At 40.8% G+C, this 17,262-nt stretch overlaps 1 protein-coding gene across 1 annotated transcript in view; it reads left to right on the top strand.

Annotated features, from left to right (window-relative positions):
* The window catches only part of LOC122558862 (guanine nucleotide-binding protein G(i) subunit alpha-2), a 245,413-nt gene that overhangs the window by 224,146 nt on the left and 4,005 nt on the right, over positions 1-17,262 (top strand). The window contains exon 8 of the mRNA XM_043707721.1: positions 12,155-12,372. Coding sequence (XP_043563656.1) covers positions 12,155-12,345 — 191 coding nt within the window. The 3' untranslated portion in view covers positions 12,346-12,372. The remainder of the gene's footprint in view (positions 1-12,154; positions 12,373-17,262) is intronic.

Below are 17,262 nucleotides of genomic sequence, written 5' to 3'. Positions count from 1 at the left end.
AGAAAGGTCTAGGAAGGGGAGGGAGGAGTCTCTTCTTCTTGACCTCTCCGCCTCCATCCTACTCCGACCTATCACCCTCACCTTGACCTCTTTCCACCTATCACATTTCCAACGCCCCTCCTCCAAGTCCCTCCTCCCTACCTTTTATCTTCTCCTGCTGAACACTCTCTGCTCATTCCTGAAGAAGGGCCTGTGCCCAAAACGTCGAATCTCCTGTTCCCTGGATGCTGCCTGACCTGCTGTGCTGTTCCAGCAATAAAGTTTCAACTAATATCAGGATGCAGTCTGTCAAACAAAGACATGTAGCAATCTGTAGTACCTTTCTGAAATGGTTCTTGGGCTCAGTCAGTAGAAACTTTCACCACAGAAATTAGAACTGTTTTTGTAATTGGGCAGGGGTGTTTGGGTTTTGGGAGCTGTGTCATCGAGGCAGGTGATAGACCTGAGGTGCAAATTAACCATGATCTAATTAAATAGCTTTATCATGTCCCCATATGCCTGTCAGATCCACCCTAGGGTGACACGGTGGCTCAGTGGTTAGCATGCTGCCTCACAATGCCAGTAAGCCAGATTCAATTCAAGCCTCAGGCAACTATCTGTGTGGAGTTTTCACATTCTCCCCGTGTCTGCGTGGGTTTCCTCCCACAGTCCAAAGATGTGCAGATTGGCCATGCTAAATTGCCTATAGTGTTCAGGGGTGTGTAGGTTAGGTGCATTAGTTAGAGGCAAATGTAGAGTGATAGGGTAGGGGAATGGGTCTGGGTCGGTTACTCTTTGGAGGGTTGATATGGGCCAAAGCACCTGTTTCAAAACTCTAGGGGTTCTGAGATCCCTCCTCTTCGTCGCCCTTTTTTTTTGCCAGATGTGTAATTGGTTTTTCAGAAGGGAGAACCTGGTCACCACAAATACATTGCAGCCTTATCAATTCCAGGTGCATAAAGTATGACTTGGTTGATATGATCACTCGAGCTGACGCGTGGCTGTGCATTGCTGTATTATAAAGTGTGCAGCCCTGTTCATCGCATTTCCCTCGATGTAAGAGTAGTCCCAGGCATTCATAGATTTCCGTTTCTGACATACTGGCACTGACCCAAATAAGTAAGCCATCTATGTAACAGTTTTGTGTTCCATGAACTTGACTTCCATGACTTTGAGATTGCACTGAGCTGACTGCAGATGGCCCCTAAGTACAGTAAAGGGGAAGTCTGGTGGAGGAGATAGGGTGGAAGTAACCCAGCTGTGCCTTTGGTGTGACTGCACGGAGACAGTCACTGGCAAGCTGCAGTGAGACTTTGGATGACATTGGATAATGTCTACACAATTAATCATTGTAACCACGTCAGCATTTACAGGAAACAAAAAACTGGTTTTGCCCTTTGAGGCAGCTGGTTGTGCTATTTGGATCTAAAATATATTGTATGCATTCCGATCTAATTTTAACATAAATTGTTTGATTTCTGCTGCACCGTATACTTAAGAGTATCTTCTTAGACAGCTCCTGCACAGCTGTTATGTCGTACTATTTATGGCTAACACTTCCCTGTTTGTGAGGTGGAATGTCACTCTCTTTTTGATGCGTTCTATTGCTTTCCTTTTGAGCTGTACAGACGCCTTTATGTTGCTTTATGCACACAAGCAACGTATTTTGGCATAAGATTGATGGTGTAAATGTTGCTGAAAAGTATGTATGTGTATGATTTGTATTCAGAACAAATAGTGACACATTGTTTTGTACTAAAGCTACACCTTTTCCCTAGTTTCCACCCACAGAGTATATGAGGTTGGGAATCCAGTAGGTGAATTGCAAATGTTTGAGCAGCCTTTTATTCAACCCTCCGTTTACCCTCCAGTATTTTGTTTTCTCTGTTGAATGTGCCTTTTCTAGCTGAAGGAAATGATGGACATAAATTAACTCATTCTGAGTGTTTTACCAGTGCTACTTAGATCCAGCAGGAAGAGTGCAGTATCCTGAAGACCTGGAGTCTGGCATTGCACAGGCCAGAGAGCGGTCTGTTCAGCCATGCCAAGCTGTATCTGTCATCCAGTTGTTTAAAAATAATGTACTATATATTTATCTAATCAGTTGAGGGAAAGCAATTTCACTTCAGTTCAGAATTAAGGAAGAGGAGAGAGAGGGCAAGTGCACAACTACAGAACGATTCACCTTGTATCCATAGCAATGAAAATTTTTGAATCTATTGTGAAGAATGTGATAAATAGACACGAGGATAATAATGATCTGATTGGAAAACAATGGTTATAGATTTGTGAATGGGTGTGTGTTTGATGAGCTTATTTGAGATTTTTGAGGATGTTACTAACGATTGAGGGGTGTCAGTGAATGTAGCATACTTTAATTTTCAGAAGGGTTTTGATTTTTAAATATGTGATGAAGCAATGCAGTTGTGTGGAATAAGGATAGGCTAAATGAGAAAGCAGGAGGAATAAATAGGTCAATGTCACTTTGGCAGCCTGTGACATGGGTACCACAAGAATCAGTACTTGGGCCTCAACAGTTCACTGTTTTGGATATGGGGAAAGAAAACGTAACATTTTGCAGTTCATGAATGACATAAAATGAGCACAGAATGTGTGCTTTGAGAAGGATGCACAGCAACTGAGAATTTGGATAGATTGAGTGAGCAGACAAGAACATAGCAAATGGGATATAATGTGGAATCTATTCTCATTTAGGACTGTGGACATCACTAGCTTGACCAGCATTTAATTGCCCATTCCTAATTGCCCTTGAGAAGGTGGTGATGAGCTGCTTGGACAGCAATAGTTCATGTGGTTGAAGTGCACCGACAATGCTGTTAGGGAGGGCCTTTCAGGATTTGATACCACAACAGAGAAGGAACGGTGATATATTTCCAAGTTGGGGCATTGAGCATTTTGAAGAGGAACTTGCAGGTGGTGATTTTCTCCATGTGTCTACTGTCCTTATCCTTCTAGATGGTGGTGGTCATGGGTTTAGGCGGTGCTGTCAAAGAATTTTTTGAATATCTGCAATGCATCTTGTAAACACTGCTGCACCTGAGCATCTGTGCTGGAGAGAGTGAATGAGGATATGGTGTCATTGAGGTTATACATTTTATTAAAAGGAGTATTTCTTAACTTGTAAAGAGGCTAGAAAGTGTAGGTGTACGAAGAGTCAGAGGTGTCCTTGTCCATAAGTCACTGAGAGCTAACATACAGATACAGCAAGGAATTTGGAAGATTGATTCTATGTCAGTGTTTATTGTAAGAGGGGGATTTGAGTATAACAGTAATGAAGTCGTGCTTCAGTAATTTAAAACCTTGGTTAGACTATGCCTGGAGTAATGTTGTGGTCCCTTTACTGTGGGAACGATGTCATGTTGTAGAGGGACTGCTAAAGAGGTTCACAGACTTGTGCCTGAGACGGCAAGAATATCTTAGGAGGAGAGGCCAGGTAGATACAGGAAACCTGTTTCTCTGGGATGCAAATTTCAAAACAAGGGGACTGAGGTGAGAATTTTCCTTACCTGGAAGACTACGAATTCTCTACTCCAGTGGGGCCATAACAGCTCAGTCATTAAATATATTGAAAGTAAAGATTGATGGGGTTTGACATCCTGATGATGGAAAGTGTGTGTTTGGGATAAATAGCAGTCAAGTAAATGAGACATGACCGTACTGAAAGGTGAAGGAATCTTGACAGGCTGAATGGTCTCGTTCTGTTCCAATGTGTGTAGAAGCGAAAGCAATTTGCAATCAAAACCAGCTTCAATGAAGAAAGGTAGACTGAGGAGCAAGCTTCTTGATGGCAGAGAACTCTTTTTAAAAATAAATTGAAGCTATGTACTATGTCAGTGACATAGAGAGGTCTTGCAAAGACAGTTTACAATAGTTCCTCAACTATAGATATAAACAACATTTTAAAAAGATTTAGTTCCTCAACTAATGTACTGTGTAGCAGAGAACCTTTTTTCCTTTGAAAGTAAAATCTACAGCCATTCCTTAATGGCAGTTACAAATAATGGGATAAGTTTAAAAACCAAAGTTTAGTTCAGTAGCTGTACTAACAGCATAGAACTGTTGAAATAACAGTATTTTGCGATTACAGGGCACAGGTGTAATGATGCCAATGCTATTCCAACTTGCAAATAACATGGCCAGGAAGCAAAAGCTGTTAAATGGAGGATGGAGTTTAAGAAGAGCAGGCCATTTAAAAATTGGTTCTTAAATCAAAATGTTCGACACAGAGACTTTAAACAAGGACTACCTGTACTTGACATATTAGTATTCCACCCCGGATAAAAATAATTGATACAGTTCTTGAATTTGTGTCAGGAAAACAAGAACAGGAGTAAGCTGTTCGGCCCTTTTGAGTCTTCTGTCATTCAGTTTACAAGATGCACAGCAGCAGGTTGCCAAGGTTCCTTTCACATACCTTCCAATGTTGTGTCTTGGCAAACAAGGGCAGCAGGCTTTGAGAATGTCAACATTTGAAAGTTATTTTCCAAATCTCACTATTCTTAGTTCTTTAGACTTTACCACTCTCAGCTAAAAATCTAAAATCTATCTATTTTGTATTGAACTTTTTTCAGGGAGAGAGTTGCAATTTCCACTCTACTTTTCTTTCAATTACTTTAGGTTACATTGAGAGTAGAACTAAGTTATATATACTTAGTACAAATGAGGGTGGGGCTGTTCCATCATCTGTCCCCATTCACAAAAATATCCAGCAACCAAATGGCTGGAACAGCTTCCTCTCCAACATCATACGCCACCTAATGCACAAGTGGCACACAGCTGCTGCTGAATGCTCATATCAGCACTGTCAGCTTTTCCACAGCATACACTACTCTGTAATTTTCATTCTTGATATGTTAATCACTGCTTTACAGTTTGGAATCAGTACCACTTCTAACTTGGACTGCTTTCGATCCTGGCATTTTAATTAAATCCATGACTCTGTGGTTTCTGATTTCAGAATTTCTATAGAGCTAGTTGCAATTGTAGTTTTTGTTTGAGTCTATGTCTTGTTTTCTAATGCCCACAGCAATTGTAACCAAGCCTACATTGATACGAACCCCTGAAATACTCCGAGGTTGCCTTTACAATTCTGACAATTGATTGAACTGTTATGAAATTTGCGGTTAATAGAGGTTCCCTTTGTGGGTGAATGCACCACCCAGTGTGCTACTGAGCTATACAGGTCAAAAAGAAACCAAATTCCATACCTTGTCTCTGCCAGTTTATTTAATATCTAGTGTGAATTGGACATTGGTGTCTATGAAATATCTCAGGGTAAGGAAGTGTATTGTGTCTACAAATCTCTAATGTCTCACTATTTTCTTTCCTAGCATGCCATTAGAGTCAGGCAGAAATTTCTCATTTATATTTTAACCCTAAATTGGCTTGAATTATTAATATTTTTGTGTCTCTCGGTAGATCACATGGTTTTAGATAATATATAAAGTGGGTACTTAACATGTTTCAATTGTATGAGTCAGACTGGATAGATCAGAGGTCTTTTCCTGCCTACATTGTACTTCTGTACTTTGCAGTTGTATGACTTTGGTTGTTGACTGGACTGTCAGAGCTCAGGAGGCTGCTAGCCAGAAAGAGATTCCCATTTGATCATAATGGACAAGATTCAAGGGGATAAGGGAGTGCAAATGGATTGACTGACAGTCCCTTTCAGACTTTGCAGTGTTATTTTTCCAAAGTACACTTGCATATTGAAACCTTAGTAATTGGGGTGTAAAATGTGAACATTTACTGCTTAGCTTTGAGGATTTTTATTTCATTTTAAACTTCCTTAAGTTTTCAGCTTAGATTGAAGGTGTTTTAGCAGACACCAAAAAGGAAACCCTATCAAGTTGTCCAAATCTGGTCTGACCTACTGTTGAGACTTGCAACTTGAATAAGGGTGGGGCTCTTGTAATTTGGCAGAGTTTGCAGTTCAGCACCTGCTCTAGGATGTGACTGCGTAATGTAAGCCAACCCATCGATAGAGTATTGAGAGAGTGCTGCTGCATCAAAGTTGCTTTCTTTCAAATGAAATGCTTACCAAACATGCTGCCTGTCACCTCCGGTATATTCCATGCTTGGCAGACACTTCATTCCTCATCTGTATGCCACTTTGCAGTGAAGTTTCCCACAATGGTCGGTAGTTTATTCTATTTGCCATCATTCTCATTACTCCATCACATGATGAGCTTTGTGCTAGGAAAGCTTGCATTTTCATGTGATATCCCCCTTAAGGAGCTGAGGAGCATTTTGAAAGAGGATTAATTTCTTCAAAAGCACATTCCAAATCCACAGCTTCCACTGAGAAGGACAAAGGCAGCAGATGTTCAGGAGCTCAACCATCTGCAGGCTTCCCTCCCAAGCCACGCAATGTCTGACTTGGAACAACATTGCTGTTTCTTCTCTGTCACTGGGTCAAAATCGTGGATCTTCTAATAACACTGTTGGTGTACTTAAAGGAGTTCACAAAGTTAGCGCACCTTCACCACCTCAAGGGCAATTACGAATGGGCAAAGATTGCTGACCTGGCCAAGTCTATGTTCCATGACCCACTGAAGAAAACTTGGTTCCCTGATCATACCATTGTTATGTTTTATTTGGCAGCCTTCTAAACTGTCCTGCTATTGAAGAAAAGCCAGAAGAAAAGAACAGGGACTATGTTACTTTGTGTTATTCAGTTGGGAACTGAAGGCCAAGATGTTGCAGACTGGCGAAGAACCATGGGAGAAGAAGGAGTTCAAGTTTTAATGTTGTCAGAGCCTGCAAGACCATTTAAAGGTCTAGAGTAAAAGGGAGTTAGAGAAACTAGATCTTAGAGATTCTGTACATCAGGACTGTTGCAATCCAAGTGAGTGTGTCTGCCTTGTATTGACCCTGCAGAAGGAAGTTGGATTATAGCTACTGGTGAATGGGTGAAAGCAGTTGGGAAGTGATAAGTCCTACATAGAAGCAGTTGGAAAGACTGAAAGATTGAATATAATCCCATATTTGTGCAGGTAGTATTGAGCGTTCTGTACTTATATAAAAAAAAATTGGTCATTTATAGAGAAATTTACCCTTTTATTTTAGATATCCTTTTACCAGTTAGTTATGCTTGAATCATGTCGATTTTAGTTTTTTTTGCAATAATACTTTTGAAAAAGTGAAATTTTGTCAATCAGTTTCTTTCTGTCAGCATCATGGAAGTTCCCTTTTTTAAAATAATTGATTTCTCTGGAGATTTTAAGAATGATTAAGTTGAAAAGTAGGTCGTGGATCAGTCAGTATTAATGCATAGATGCACCCATATTCATAAGCCAAGGCTGCTCATTTTTAAAAAAAAAAATCTTTCCATGTCTTAAGCCAGTTCTGTTTCCCTTGGTTACTTGGTTAAACTGAACCTTGGCTTATAATATAGAGGTTGCACAATTTAATAGCTTAGATTGTCTCAGCTAAGCCCCACCACCAATGATCTCATCTATGTTCTTGACAATGGAGACTTCATTTCTCTAACGCTGACCACTACAGATCTTTTTTTCTCAAACGTCTTCACTCCGAACTCCTGCATGCAGCTAAATGCATAACATACTCTTATCTTATTCATGATTTGCAGATGCCGGTGTTGGACTGGGGTGTACAAACTTAAAAATCTCACAACACCAGGTTATAGTCCAACAGGTTTAATTGGAAGCACACTAGCTTTCGGAGCGACGCTCCTTCATCAGGTGATAGCGTCGCTCCGAGAGCTAGTGTGCTTCCAATTTGAACCTGTTGGACTATAACCTGGTGTTGTGTTATTTTTATCTTATTCATCTCTGTCTGGTCCTTTCACTGCTGATCTTGATTGTTTCTTCTTGCTTAGCACATTCCCTGCTTTTCAGTAACAATACAGCTTCATTCCACCTGTCCTCTGTATGGTCTACAACCCAGCAGTCTCAGGGTGCTCTTCATTCTATAGACTACAGCATCACCTTCTTCCCCACTGTAAGTGCACTGTTTTAGCATTAGTCTCAAAAATGTTAATTCCCACGCAGCTACCACTCTGGAATTCTCTTTCTAAGCTTTCCAGAGCACTTTCCTGAATTTCTCTTCACCGTTTTCTTAGCATCCATTTCTTCTCTTTAGGTCACCATGTGGTGTTTTATTGCCTGAAACACACGTCAATTTGTGAATGTCTATAAACATGTAGTTAATATGCATTAATTGTATCAGAGGCACTTTAGCTTATTATGAATTTCAGCTTGCTTTTGTGCACCAAGGCATAATTATTTTGCTAATGTAAGTTGAGTGATCTTGAAAAAAACTGTAAAATCAATACAGTAGTTTGTTTCCCAGCTTCATATCATCTCTGAATAACTTCCATTATGAAAAAATGTTAAGTTATTGGACCTTAAATCATATTGCAATGATGTCAATCATCTGGCAATTAGCCTATCATAAAAGGATTTGTAGTATTAACGCAAAATGTAACAGAGTTGAGAAATGCGAATAGACTTTTGACGTTTGGCCCACTGCAGTTGGTGAGCAGATTTCTGGCAGATACTGTGCATACACAATGGATGCAAATTTGCATTTCATGTATGTCTGGCACTTTACAGTTAACGAGCGATTCACTGTCATGCTTCTTACACTTTGGATGAAAGGGACTGACTTATTCCCATCTGGTGTTATCTAGCTTGCATTAATTTTACCGTATTCTGAGACCCACACTTCACTCTGTAACAGAGAATAACTTTTTGTCAGTTCCTGCATTAACACCATGGCCCTTCTGCCAAGTGCAGTTGGCAGTGATATTTGTGCTCTCCAGATGTTCTTGTTTGGAAAGGAGCTGGCTATATTTGTATTTCTGTGCCCCATGGAGCACAGCCCTTTGCTCCTGAAAGATCTGCTCATAAGATTAGTGAGAGAAAATTCAACATTAATTTCCAAAATGGAATTTATGAAATATCAGAAATTGAACTTTTTTAGGGATTTGGAGGAAAAGATATGAGTGGGACAAGTTGGGTAACATTTTCATAGAGCTGTTAAGAGGGATGATGAGCCAAATGGCGACCTGTTCTATATAATTCTGCACATGTTGTTCCTTATAAACTTGACCACTTGGGACCATGTGTTAAGGCATCAGTAGATCAATAATAGTCTGAGAGCTTGGAAAATGTTCATGAGCAGCTTTGGCATTTTCAGTCTGAAACGTGAGTTTTTTTTTCAGACTATTCTCAAATTCCATGTTCCACTAATTGAAAGAAAGGGAAAGACATTTTTTTCTCTCCTAGTTATCTCTCCCTCCCTTCTAAATGTACTTGAGTATGTTGAAATACACTTTACTGCACACATGACCAGTCCATGTGTGACTTTTAACAGTAATATTAGGGATCATTGGAGCATGAAAATGAAGTCTGGTACCTTGTCTGGTGTCTATGCAAAATTTTCCAACTGGCAGCACTGGATACCGTTCAAGAATAGGATTTCTGGTTGATTCATTTCTTATTGCCAAATTGGAGCACACCATGCATCAGGCATTGGACCTTGTTCGGATTAAAATCAGGTGATGCACTTGATCACTGGTACATAGATGGAATATGTTTTGTCTTAATTTTTCCTTTGTATTCTCTGACTGATGCCTCCCCGTTAAGTTTTTAGATTCCAAGCACAGCTACATAGTGGTATGAAAAAGGCAGAATTAGAAAAATACTTAGGGAAGGACAGAAAGAACACAGTTTTCATCTAAGAACAGACCGTGTAGTAACTTGCTTCCATGCTTTTGCAATTGTCACCACCTTATGGGAGAGCATGCAGAATGTCTCCCACATTCTTGCCAGCTCCTCTCTACCACCTTCACCACTGAATAGTCACCTTAACGGAATTTATCTGAACAGAAATGTCACTTGGGTTACAAAAGGTTACATGCTCCCAGGTTTTTTTTCAGTTGTCATCCTTTTATTGGTTGCTAGGCATGTCTCCCCCTTTCTTCCCACATCCTCCTAAAAAAAAAACACCTTCTCTTCTCTGAATGTCATTTGTGGGAATTGAAAAGCTGTTTTTTGTTCATCTACCATGCAACACTGATGCACACTTTATTTCTTCCCCCCCCCCCCCCCTTTGCTGAGTATTGCAAGAGGCAAAGATGTAGTCCTGCAGAAATGTTATAGCTTTCAGAATTGTTATTATAGATTCGAAGCGCTTAACTTCTACATAAAATTCTACCAATATGAAAGTAAGCCCACTTCTTGGCCAAATATCCAGGCAATTTCTCAGCTTGCTCATTTGAAGCTTCTATTTGCTGCCAAGGTTTGACTCAAATTGTGAAACAGCTTGTCTTACTGAGCCCGTATGGTGTGGAAGCTCACTCTTTTTTTGTTAATCCTTTGTGTGCACTTTGCCTCAGGCTTTGGAGACTCGAGACCTGGAAGCAATAATATTAAATAAATCAATGTAAAGGCAGCAGGCAGAGATGGTTGTTTTTAATTAAGTGCTTAACCCACAAGCATTTTCAGAATTGTAATTCTGAGGATTGGAGTGGCTTTCTCCCCAACCCAGGATGATTAGCTGCTGTTCAGTGCAGTTAGACCGGTACAACTGTACCATGTGCACAGTCAATTTGCATTGCATCAATACCGGCTCCAGAAGCGAAGATTTTGTAGGTTCAGCATAACAGACATCTGTTCTGTTGTCTGATTCTATCTCACTACTTCTCCCTAAACAGGCAACAAGTCAGAGTACGGAGATGTTTACTGAGTAAGCTTATTTCATGGAATCAAAGAATTCCTACAGTGTGGAAGCAAGCCATTTGGCCCATCGAGTCCACAAGAACATCTCACCCAGACTCACCCCATCTCTGTAACCCTACGTTTATCATGGCTAATCCACCTAATCTGCACACCCTCAACACTGTGGGCAATTTAGCATGACCAATCCACCCAACCTGCACATCTTTGGACTGTGGAAACTGGGGAGTACCTGGAGGAAACCCCTGCAGACACTGGGGGAAATATACTTTTTGTTATTTTTCTGTCTGTTCTCTTTTAAATCTTCTGAACGTTGGGTTGCAGGATCAGTGCAGTTAAATGAAATCTTTAGTCCCACTGACTTTGATGACTGAGTCTCAATTTGTTTGGACCAGCCTCCTAGTGCTACTCCATTCCATTTGCACTTCTGTTTTCTGACGTTGACCAGATACATTCCCAATGAATGTAGTAGCAACACTTAAACTCATTTTTCTCCCATGGCTTTCTAATGCTGGTGAAACGAGAAGGGTTGGTAAACCTCTGTTACTAATTCTAGTCTATCTCAAATGAGTGTTCTGATATGACTTTAATTTCTAAGAGCATGAATACCTTGATGTGTTGTCCTGGGAGAAGAACGTGCAATTTTCCTTTAGCAGGTTGCATTGTTGGTGAATCGACGACCTTGACTTTCATTTTCCTACTTGGGAGACCATTTCAAATGATCATTCTTGTGTTAAGTAGCTCTTCCTCCAATCTGTGTCACATTGATATTTTGTGAGCTTAGCTTATGTGGCTAGCACATGTTTGTTTAATTGAATTTGTCAAATAATATTGCTCATATTCTCTAAGGTCTTCTCTCAGTAACTCCATTTCAGTTTCAAGAGTTTTCCAGTTTTCCTTATCATTGAATTACAATGATCAGGATAAGCCTTATTTATAGCAGCCTTGTATACTGCCAGTACAGCGTCATGTTTCTCTCTTCTGTCTTGGGAACTAAAACTGGCAATAGCATTCAAGTTGTGGTCGAGAGAAACCAAAGTAGAGCCTTTCATCATGTTACCGACAAATGCTCAGAGTTAGCAGAATTGTGTGTGGTGCTGAGAACATCTTCAACTGTGTGCACCTGAAACTAAATTACCAAAATAGAATTGAAATGTAATTTGACAAGCTAAAATCAATTGATAAGATGTAGATGGAAATAGCACTTCTTTGGTTCTAAGGTTGGCAGCTGCTCCAGAGTGAGAAGCTGCATGAATTATTTTCTCCCTCTTCTGAAACAGAGTGGTAAATGAAACTTCAATTGATGGCCATGTCAAAATTTACTTGGCTGTGTCCACCAAGCAGACTAAGTGGTTAGGAGCAAAGTTTGAGCACTTGCCAGATTAACTGATCTTTTCCATTTATTTCTGGTTTCCATGTGAATCATGATTTTTTTTTTTCTTTGAATGCAGGGGTAAACGAGTATGATGCGGCTTCAGGATATATCCAGACCAAATTCGAAGACCTAAATAAACGGAAGGATACTAAGGAGATCTACACACACTTCACCTGTGCCACCGACACAAAGAACGTGCAGTTTGTATTTGATGCAGTCACTGATGTCATCATCAAGAATAACCTGAAGGATTGTGGCCTCTTCTAAGAAATGCAAAGAAAATTGAGGATGATGGTAAGCCACTTGATTTTATATCGGTGGTTCAAGCTGGTCCTCTCTCTCTGAGTAACTTTATTTCCAGCTCCAATTTTCTTCATCCTTTCATTCCCTTGATGGTAGCATCAGGGATTTGGTTTGATTAGATTAGATACCCTAGTGTGGAAACAGGCCCTTCGGTCCAACCAGTCCACACCGACCCTCTGAAGAGTAACCCATCCAAACCCACCTCCCTCTGACTAATGCACCTAACACTATGGGCAATTTAGCCTGGCCAATTCACCTGACCTGCACATCTTTGAACTGTGGGAGGAAACCAGAGGAAATCCACGCAGACACTGGGAGAATGTGCAAACTCCCGAGGTTGGAATCAAACCTGGGACCCTGGTGCTGTGAGGCAGCAGTGCTAACCACTGAGCCACTATGCTGCCCGTTTGGCTGATTTCTGTGCAACAATGGTATAAACCGCATGTTGATTAAATTATTGTCACTGAAAACTGTTTATTCTGATCTCTCTCTGCAAACTCTCTGTTGCTGTAACTCTGTATCCTGCACTCTGTCCAGCTACCCTGATGCACTTTGTATAGTACGATCTGTCTGTAGCATGCAATCCAACACTGCGTACCTCGATACAAGTGACAACAATAAATTAATCAAAACTGTAGGGTAATAATGCAAACAGATAGTTCAGCTCCGTTACACTGCTGGGCTCAGCAACTAATCCCAGGTAACTCCTTCAGAGTGGTTAATTCTCAACATTTAAGCAATCAAACAATTGCAGAAAGGAAGGTGGAAGTCTGTGAGAGTTAATTCTGACTATTAAGCAGAACTCTGAGTTGAGAGTGTATGAGATGTGCCTGTGCAGTGGCTTGGTTCTGCTGTAGACTAGACTAATTTGGTGGGGCTAACCAGACTGACCACTTATTTTATAAAGTTCTACGATTGGATTTTTTTTCAGTATGTAACAGATTGGATTCCTGAATCCAATGAGCTGCAACAAAACTGTTCTGGGGATCACAGTCTGCAGTAGCCATTGTACTATATAGCATCCTGTATATACCTATAGAATCCTTTACAAGAGTTGAGCTTCAAGTGACTTTGGAACAGAGGAAGACTTACGTGAAGTGTATTTTTTTTTTAAAAGTCAAGATAGAGTCAATTGATTGAATCCCTATTGATTGAAAAGTCCATAATGAGAGTGCATTGATGTTGGAGATGCAGAAGGAGTTCAGGGACCACATGCACTTGAAGACCCATAACCTGCTAACTGTTGACCAAGAGTTGGGAAGTGAGATTAGGTTGGATGATTACCTCCTGTCTGGTCTAAATTCAGTGGGTTGAATGGCCACCTTCAATTGTTCCAATAATAGTGATTCACCTATACAAGAACAGATAGGTCTCTGTGCTGTTGCTTGACATTCAGATTGATATTCTTTTACCCAGGCGTGTTCAGTCTTACATGTTGAGATTATAAACTAGTTCCTGGCTTTAAAACTGATGAAGTCTGCCTTGCGTTGACCTCAACTTGACTTTACCTTGAGCTCTACTGGTCATCACATACTCCAGCTATTGAGATATGAGCTTAATCTGTCAGCAGCGAATGACAATTTGTTTTGAATCTCTGTACTTTTGAAACTTGAAACAATAGGATTATTTTGTATTAATGTAATCAATTAAAAGAATAAAAATGATGGCAGGCATTTTCCTTAAATTCTATCCTCGATCATGAAGTGATAGTTTTTGAAGTGTTCTAACCATATTAGATGAGGCAATAGCCTTGTAGTACTATTCCTAAAATATTAATTTAAAAATCACACAACACCAGGTTATAGTCCAACAGATTTAATTGGAAGCACACTAGCTTTCGGAGCGTCGCTCCTTCATCAGGTGATAGTGGAGGAAGGAGCGACGCTCTGAAAGCTAGTGTGCTTCCAATTAAACCTGTTGGAACTATAATCTGGTGTTGTGTGATTTTTAACTTTGTACATCCCAGTCCAACACTGGCATCGCCAAATCATAAAATATTAATGCTCCTTAATTAGAGAATCTCACAATGAACAAGCAGAGCTGAGGGCCTTTTAATGTGCTGCAAGACATCTCACTGAAATTGGCAATCATAAAAGGGCAGATGGAATTCTTGGTTTTGTATATTGTAGCATAGTCTATTTAAGAAAAAAGCTAATGTTGAAATTGTATAAGACTATAGTTTGGTAGCAATTACAATATTACATGTAATTATAGGAAGAACACAAATGCATTAAAAATGAACAACATAGACTATTTACTAGAAGTGCACTTTCACACTGAAATGAAAGATATTGTCCTGATTTGAGATAATCAAGATTACAAAAAGATGTGATAAGTGAGATTGTTTCCACTGGTTGGCAAGACATTAAGTGGATGTAAATTTATGGTACAAAGGTGGAAATGTTTTAAATTCTCAATGAGATAATTAACATTTAGAAGTCCGTGCCACAAACAGCCACTGAAGTAGGATTTATAAACATGTTTAAAGACCAATTAAATAGCTTGAAAGTGAAATTTTAAAGGATGTTGGGGAAGGGAATGAATTGGATAGCATAAATTCAAGTAACAAATAAAAATAACTGCACAGACTGTACACTAATTGACCTGTTTCTGTGCTCTAACATTTGAATTCTGCTCGTTGCCTTCAGACACTAAAATAAACTGATTCTCTTGGTAGAAGTTGAATCATTGTTACTTGCATGTACATCTATGTGCACTGCTGTGCTCATTCTTAACCTTGAATGTTAAATTACCATCATAATGGGGATCAGCTTGGGGTGGCACGGTGTTTCAGTGGTTAGCACTGCTGTCTCACAGCCCCAGGGACTCTGGTTCAATTCCAGCCTCGGGTAAATGTCAGTGTGGAATTTGCACATTCTCCCTGTGTCTGTGTGGGTTTCCTCCGGTTGCTCTGGTTTTCCTCCGTCAGTCCAAAGATATGCAGGTTAGGTGGATTGGCCGTGCTAAATTGCCCATAGTGTTAGGTGCATTAGTCAGGGGTAAATATGGGAATGACTCTGAGAGTCGGTGTGGAGTTGGGCTGAAGGGCCGGTTTCCATGCTGTAGGGAATCTAATCTAAAAAAAATATACCAGTAGGTGGGGCAGACAAGCAGTGTTTTTAGTTTTGCAGAAAATTTCTAACTTGATAAACTTTGGAAAGTAGGAGACTTTGTGGGGATAAGATTGTGGGCAAATTTGGACTGTTGACCAAAAACATTTTAGGGCAATACAGTGCTCAGTTAATTTGTATTGGATTGTTCTCAGAAGGTGCGGTTATTGTAAAAATTTTTTAATGGGGCGTAAACAAAACTAGCATTTGTAGCCCATCCCTTGATTGTTAAACCAAGTTAACCAATTTTCACCAGAGCTACAGGAGAAACGGGTATCCTCACCCCTGTGATAAAGCTGGGGTGGGTGTGGATGTAGAGAGAGATTAGTCAGGGTGACATTGAGGATCAGTGTCCTGAATAGTTGGCTTTGCAGCTCGGTTGATTTAGTTAGTCAATCACTTTTGCAGTGCCAAGTAGTTAATACAGAACTTTATGCAGAAGGTTTAAATGCTCCTATCCAGATCAAATCTGCTCACTATTGGAAACCCACCATAGCAGGTGAAGTTTGAATTCCCTAATCATGTCAAACTTCATCCACCAAAATTGGAGGTGTAGTGGACAGTGAAGAAGGTTACCTCAGAGTCCAACTGGATCTTGATCAGATGGGCCAAAGGAGTAGCTGATGGAGTTTAATTTAGATAAATATGAAGTGCTGCATTTTGGAAAGGGAAGTCAGAGCAGGACTTATACACTTAATAGTAAGGTCCTGAGGTGTTTGGCAGATTCATAGTTCCTTCAAAGAGGAGCTGCAGGTAGAAAGGATCGGGGAGACAAGACACCTACTTGCAGATCGTTTCAGAGAACATCTCTGCGACACTGGCACCAACCAACCCCACCACCCCGTGGCTGAACACTTAAACTCCCCCTTCCATTTTGTCAAGGACATGCAGGTCCTGGGCCGCCTCCATTGCCAAACCCTTACCACACCCTTACCACCCAATGCCTGGAGGAGGAACACCTCATATTCTGCCTTGGGACCCTGAAACCACACAGGAACAATGTGGATTTCAACAGTTTCCATATTTCCCCTCCCCTCACATTATCCCAGTCCCTAGCCTCCAACTCGGCACTGCCCTCTTGACCTGTCTATTACCTTTCCCATCGATCCACTCCACCCTCCTCTCCAACCTATCACCTTCTCTGTCCTTGTGGGCGGTGTGGTGGCTCAGTGGTTAGCACTGTTGCCTCACAGCACCAGGGTCCCAGGTTCGATTCCAACCTCGGGTGACTGTGTAGAATTTGCACATTCTCCCTGTGCTGTGTGGGTTTCCTCCAGGTGCTCCGGTTTCCTCCCACAGTCCAAAGATCTGCAAGTTAGGTGAATTGGCCATGCTTAAATTGTCAATTGCGTGCATTAGTCAGAGGGAAAAGGGGTTTGGGTGGGTTGCTCTTTGGAGGATCAGTGTGGACCTGTTGGGCTGAAGGACCTGTTTCCACACTGTAGGGAATCTAATGTAATCTAATCTTCTCCCTCACCTTCATCTGCCTATTGCTTTCTCAACTACCTTCCTCCCATTTATCTCTCAGCCCCGAACCAGAAGCCTCATTCCTGATGAAGGGCTTATGCCCGAAACATCGATTCTCCTGCTCCTCGGATGCTGCCTGACCAGCTGTGCTTTTCCAGCACCGCACTCTCTACTCTTACTCTCCAGCATCTGCAGTCCTTACATTCCCCTAATGGCAAGTAGTGTTAATTTTCATTTTAAAAAAAACCCATCTGGTTCACTAATGCCCTTCAGTGAAGGAAATTTGCCATCCTTGCCTGATCTG

This window comes from Chiloscyllium plagiosum, chromosome 18, assembly GCF_004010195.1.
Source record: "Chiloscyllium plagiosum isolate BGI_BamShark_2017 chromosome 18, ASM401019v2, whole genome shotgun sequence".
Taxonomy (NCBI): domain Eukaryota; kingdom Metazoa; phylum Chordata; class Chondrichthyes; order Orectolobiformes; family Hemiscylliidae; genus Chiloscyllium; species Chiloscyllium plagiosum.
Note: the sequence above shows the minus strand (reverse complement) of the source record. Positions and strands in the feature narration are given on the sequence as shown.